Genomic DNA, 5,585 nt, shown 5'->3' with positions numbered 1-5,585 from the left:
AAATCTGACAAGCCTTTGTGATGGGATTTGGAAGAAATTCCCTGCAGATCCTGGCACAGTTTAAAGCTGTCCGCTTTGAGTTAGGACTTGTTAAGGAGGGTTGTGTGAGCTGAAATCCGAGACAAGCCTTTTGCTTCTATCTGGAGCCCACATCTTGCCTGGAAATGGGGCATGACCAAGTGAAGGGGTCGCTGGCTGTTTGTATTAAAAGGGGAAAACGGCCTGTGTGCCTGCCAGCGCAGCCCCCACATGCTTTCTCCATTAGAGCCAAGCACAGAAACTTATCAGAAACACATGTCCGGTGTTAATCATCTGGCCAGGGCTCCACTTGGGAGTCTTAACTAGCTGTCCCCTGGCAGAAGGAATCTGTTGACCTTTTCAGCTTGCTTGAAGAGGGTGGGGAGGCATTGCAAGCTTTGGGATGTTGGTTCTAGGGGATGCCTAACTGCACCTAAGAGTTGGGCTAATGAAGATGCCAATATTTGAAGGCTGAGGTGGTGAAATGAACGTTTTACTTTGGATGTTGAAGGCTACCCTGGGAAGAGGAGCTGGAGACACCCTAACTATAGAGCCTTTCAGAAGAAATGAAGAAGGACTTTGACTTTTACACAATTTCTGATATTCTTTAAAGAGAATGACCACAGTGTATCAGATGAGGAAGGTATCAATGAGTTCTTATAAACTGGGTCGTTTTAGTTCAGTTAAGTGTTGGTGAAAAATTTTCTAAACAGGAGCCAATTTTTAATTCCCAGACTACGTTTTAAATTTTTAAAATTATTTTTATTTTATGTGTATGTGTATATTGCCTGAATGTAGGTAAGTGCACTCGGAGGACAGAAGAGGCTGTTGGATCCCCTGGAACTGGAGTTACAGATAGTTGTTAGCTGCCATGTGGGTGCTGGGATTCAAACCCCAGTCTTCTGCAAGAGCAGTCAGTGTTCTTAAACACTGAGCTATCTCTCCAGCCCTATTTTTTTTTTTTTACAGTTTTGAAATAATCAGTTCTTCGACATAAAAGCTTTCACTCTTTTATTATATTTTCTCAAATAAACTTCCCCAAAGGAAGATATTTTAAGAGAATTTTTCAAACATCTTTGGCATCACATAAAAAAGAAATCTCGTGTAAAAAACGAAATGTCATCTCAACTTTTATAATACAAAGGCGCAATCCAATATGAACATATAAAATATATACAAATATAGTGCATGGTCAGTCACTTAATACAGCTCTCTACAAAAAAGTAACTTTTTAGAAATTAAAAAACAGCAACAAAGTAACCACTGAATCATAAAAGTCTCTCCTAACATCCGAGTCCCTTTTTAGTGTCTGTCGGGAAGAGAGAGGTGGGCTGAGCCGCTCAGTTCCTCCACGGCCTCCACATGGAGTCCGCAGTGAGCGAGGGGCCGCTGGAAGGCGACACTGCGTTAGGACCCACCGAGGTCCCGCTGTTGCTGGTGTAGACGGGGATGACCGGGCCGCTGTGAGCAAATGCCCCATTGGGGATGAGGAAGGCAAACTGGCCGTCAGGAGCTGGCACCACCTGGAAGCCTCCGAACACCTTGGCCGCCTCTCCAGCCTGGCTGCCCAACTTGCAGGGTGCGCTGCCGGGAGGGGGCGCCGCGCCCCCGGGGATAGGCACGAGCGGTGGCGGCGGCGGCGCGAACGGCGCGTGCTGGGGGCCGCCGGGTCCAGGCGGGGGTGGCGGCGGCGCCTGCAAGGCGGGGTGCGGCTGCCCGGGGTAGGTCATGGCGTTGATCTGGGTCATGCAGTTGGCCAGGTGGCCCAGCAGCCGAGTGCGCACCTCGGTGTTAACGCCCTCGCACGTGGACAGGAAGCGGGTCACCTCGTTCATGCACTCGCTGAAGCCGGCGCGGTACTTCCCCAACACGCTCGGGTCGGTGCTCAGCGCGGCTGCGGGCCAGAAGGAGACAGACGGGTCACCCTACTGCCCTGGCCCCAGGGCCTCTGCCTCCGGCCCTAGAAGGTCCCCGCGCGCTCCCGCCTGGCCAGCCATGCTCCTGCGGATCTACCTCGGGCTAGGAAGCTGGGGTGGGCTGGGAGGCTGGGGTGCACCTGGGCAAACCAGCTCCTTCTCCACACTAGCTGGACGGCCCGGCCGAAGCACTCCCTCCACTTCAACCGAGCTCAGCTTCAGATCAGCCTTCTCTAGCCCCGCGCGCGACGCGACCTTGGGCAATGCCACCCAAGCCTCATTACCGTCTGCTACCGGGCTAAGCCAAATGAACCTAGCCTCTACCCAGCTCAAAACCGCCACGGTCCCGCGCCCTTTCGCCCTCACTGGCTTCCTCCACCGCCAAGTCGCCCGCCACCCTCCGGGCTACAACCTCTCCCTCCCTTTCCGGAACAGTAACAACTTGGGAGTTGTGGCTATAAATAAGACCCAGACCGTGGGAACGCGGAGTGAGCCAAGGCAGTAAAATGTAGCTGAATGCCTCTCACAACCGCGGGCGGAAGTCTGGAAGAAATCACCGCGGGCAGAGAGGGACGCCCGCAGAGAGGGGACGCGCCAGCGGTCCTCACCGGTCATCTGCGCACGCTGCAGGTTCCGGAGGTGCTTCACTGTCATTTCCAGAATGTCCGCCTTCTCCAGCTTGGAATGCCGGGAGCTCTGTGCAGAAGAGGAAACAAGGGAGGAAAGTGAGACCCCTGTCAGCTGTCTCGGAATGTTGGGGGTGGGGTCCCTCACCTCGCCCGCGCGTGCCTCATCCCGGGGCCCCAGCGAGGGCCCTGCCCTCCCTGCCGCCTAGGAGAGCACAGTGTTGGCGGGGTGAAATCCCCGCACGGCAGGCGAAGGGGTTCATTCTTTCTGGCTGAGAAATACCATAATATTCGTAATAATAATAATAAAAAGCATTCTCACTTACATCTTTCTTAAGAGCATCCAAAATCAGTGTTTTCAGCTGGCTCAGACTTTCATTTATTCTTGCTCTTCGCCTTTTCTCCATGATCGGCTTTGATGACTGCAAAAAAAGGGGTGGGGGGAAGGGGCCTGAGTTCCCATGGGATCTGCCATTTCGCCCCCGGTTTTAACTGAAAAGGAAAACTGAATCCCCCGCCCACATCCAACTTAATTTCTAGGGGCTGCAGAGATGCACAGGTACAGCCTTACCTTTCTGTGCTCAGATGCTGTCTTTGGTTTATCCGGTGTCGTGTTGACACTGGCTGGGGTAGCAGCCACCGGGGACGAGGAATTTTTCTCCATAATATCAGCTGGCATGTTCTTTTTTTTCTTTTTTTTTTTCTTTCAATCCCCAGAGAATTTTATTTTTGAAGTCCTTCAACGCAAAAAAATTTTTTTGGCTTATGTCCCTTTTACTTGACTTTCATAAAACTACTGAGCAAGCGCTGCGGGTTTATTATAATATTTTATGGCTACTTAGTGATCGGTAGCCTATTCCAGGACCAAGGAGAGAGGTTGACAGGGGATTCCGCTGTTATCAGCACCAGCTCCAGATCCTGTGTGATCCCCAGGCCCTGGCGGCCTCTATATATATCTGGGACTGCACGCGAACGGCTCGTGTGAAACTTCCCAAACTTTCTTTCCCACAGTAACTTTCAGCCAATGGGAGGAGGAGACACGCGGCACCGCTCGTGGACTGCGCCCCCCCATTGGCCGCCAGGCACAAGGTCTGGCGTCCAATGGCGCGCGCCTGAGCCCGGGGCACCGGAGGCTACAACGTCAATCAAAAGGATTTTAACTCTTTGCTACTCTCCAGGCTCTGCTTTAGGATTTTTCCGCTTTGGTTTTCATCTGGTCTTTTTGTTTTTCTTCGTGGCCAGGGCCTTTGCTCTTCATTGTCTGTGCCGTGTGCAATACGGCTACTTTGTATAAGTTCATTTGCGATACAGTTTGAAAAGATGTAGAAGAACAAGGAAAGAAAATTTGCAGTGATTTTAAAAGGAGGGAACTCGTGCAAGTGAGTATTACCAAAGCATCTACGTGACTTTCCGCTCGGATTTGGTATGATGCGGGATGGGAGTGAAAATAGCTGTTAGGGAAACAAACAAAAATCATTTTCCCCCAGAAAAGTACATTTCTTCCACAGGCAGGTTATTTGGAGCAAGGTGGGTTTTGGATGCCATCCTCCCCTTAGCCGGTCTTTAGTTCCTCTTCTGAAGCAGGGGCCTTGGACCTCATGTTTCTCCAGGAAACAATCAGAATAATTTCCAACTGGGCAGAAAGGAAATGGAATTTCAAATGAAAAATGAACAAGGGGGCTTTGATCACAGTGCCACAGGGGCGCGCGCGCTCCGTCGCCACTCGTTCCCTTCCCACCCGCAGGCTCTCAGCTTTGCAGTCGGGAGAGGTGGCCGGCTGGGAGTCGGCCGGATCTTCCCTCCTCACCCCGCCGGCGGCCTAGGCGGCTCCGGCTGACGCGCGCGGTCCCTTTAAGAGCTACACCAGCCGAACTGCAGTTTGACATCAGCCAGCCGGCGAGGGCGCGCCTGGAGTCGGAGCACGTGCCAGGATGTTTTATTGCCGCCGCGGCTGCGGCCCGGCCGGGAGGATGTGTGTGGGGAGTCGGCCGGATCTTCCCTCCTCACCCCGCCGGCGGCCTAGGCGGCTCCGGCTGACGCGCGCGGTCCCTTTAAGAGCTACACCAGCCGAACTGCAGTTTGACATCAGCCAGCCGGCGAGGGCGCGCCTGGAGTCGGAGCACGTGCCAGGATGTTTTATTGCCGCCGCGGCTGCGGCCCGGCCGGGAGGATGTGTGTGTGCGTGCGTGTGTGAGTGTGTGCGCGCGCCCCGGGGGCAGGGAGGCTGGGCGGCCGGGAGCGGGGGCCGGTTCCTAGTCAGGGGGAGAAGCCAAGAAGGTAAATAGCAGCTGCTGTGCTGGAGCCTGGGAAAACCCCGCCCCCTGCGCCTGGCCGGGGCTCATTGGCGCGCGCTGCGTGTGGGGTGTGTGTGTCCTGGGCCCCCTCCTCCCGCCCCGCCGGGCCTGGAATCCGAGGGGGCGGCGGGCTGCTAGGCCGGCGGCCCGGGCCTCCCCTCCCCCCGGCCAAGGTCAGCCCTTCCGGGCGGGGAGCAGCACGCCCTGGGGTGGCGAGTGGGGAGCTGGTCCTCCCCTCCCTACTCCCGGGCTGGGGTTTGATCCGGGCTTGAACCCTCCCTGGCTACAGCCCGGGGGAGGGGCGCAGGCCTCGGGCTCGCGCCTCTCTTCCCCCCCTCCCCCCACCCCGCAGGGCCGGGGCGCCCGCCGCGGTCAGGAGATGCCTGACCGCACTTAGGAAGCGGCCGGGTCAGCCTCCTGCCTCTGCTCGGCGGCTGTGGTTAAAGCGGCTTCGCGCCGCCCGCCCCTTCCCTGGGTCCTGGGCAGCGGGGCCACTCTCCCCCCTCGGCCTCGGGCTCGCGCCTCTCTTCCCCCCCTCCCCCCACCCCGCAGGGCCGGGGCGCCCGCCGCGGTCAGGAGATGCCTGACCGCACTTAGGAAGCGGCCGGGTCAGCCTCCTGCCTCTGCTCGGCGGCTGTGGTTAAAGCGGCTTCGCGCCGCCCGCCCCTTCCCTGGGTCCTGGGCAGCGGGGCCACTCTCCCCCCTCGCTGCGCCCGGGACGCGGCCGGAGG

At 56.5% G+C, this 5,585-nt stretch overlaps 1 protein-coding gene across 1 annotated transcript; it reads right to left on the bottom strand.

The window, feature by feature from the left end:
• Positions 1-1,012: 1,012 nt before the first annotated feature.
• On the bottom strand, positions 1,013-3,487 carry Hes1 (hes family bHLH transcription factor 1). The gene is made up of 4 exons (XM_008839032.3): positions 3,132-3,487; positions 2,887-2,982; positions 2,543-2,630; positions 1,013-1,912 (listed from the first exon to the last, which is right to left on the bottom strand). The coding sequence occupies exons 1-4, from the start codon at positions 3,237-3,239 to the stop codon at positions 1,359-1,361; spliced, it is 846 nt and encodes a 281-aa protein (XP_008837254.1). The 5' UTR covers positions 3,240-3,487; the 3' UTR covers positions 1,013-1,358.
• Between the last annotated feature and the right edge of the window lie 2,098 nt (positions 3,488-5,585).

Source organism: Nannospalax galili, unplaced genomic scaffold (assembly GCF_000622305.1).
Source record: "Nannospalax galili isolate Female #2095 unplaced genomic scaffold, S.galili_v1.0 scaffold599, whole genome shotgun sequence".
Lineage (NCBI taxonomy): Eukaryota > Metazoa > Chordata > Mammalia > Rodentia > Spalacidae > Nannospalax > Nannospalax galili.
The sequence above is the reverse complement of the archived record's forward strand: the minus strand, read 5'-3'. Positions and strand labels throughout refer to the sequence as shown.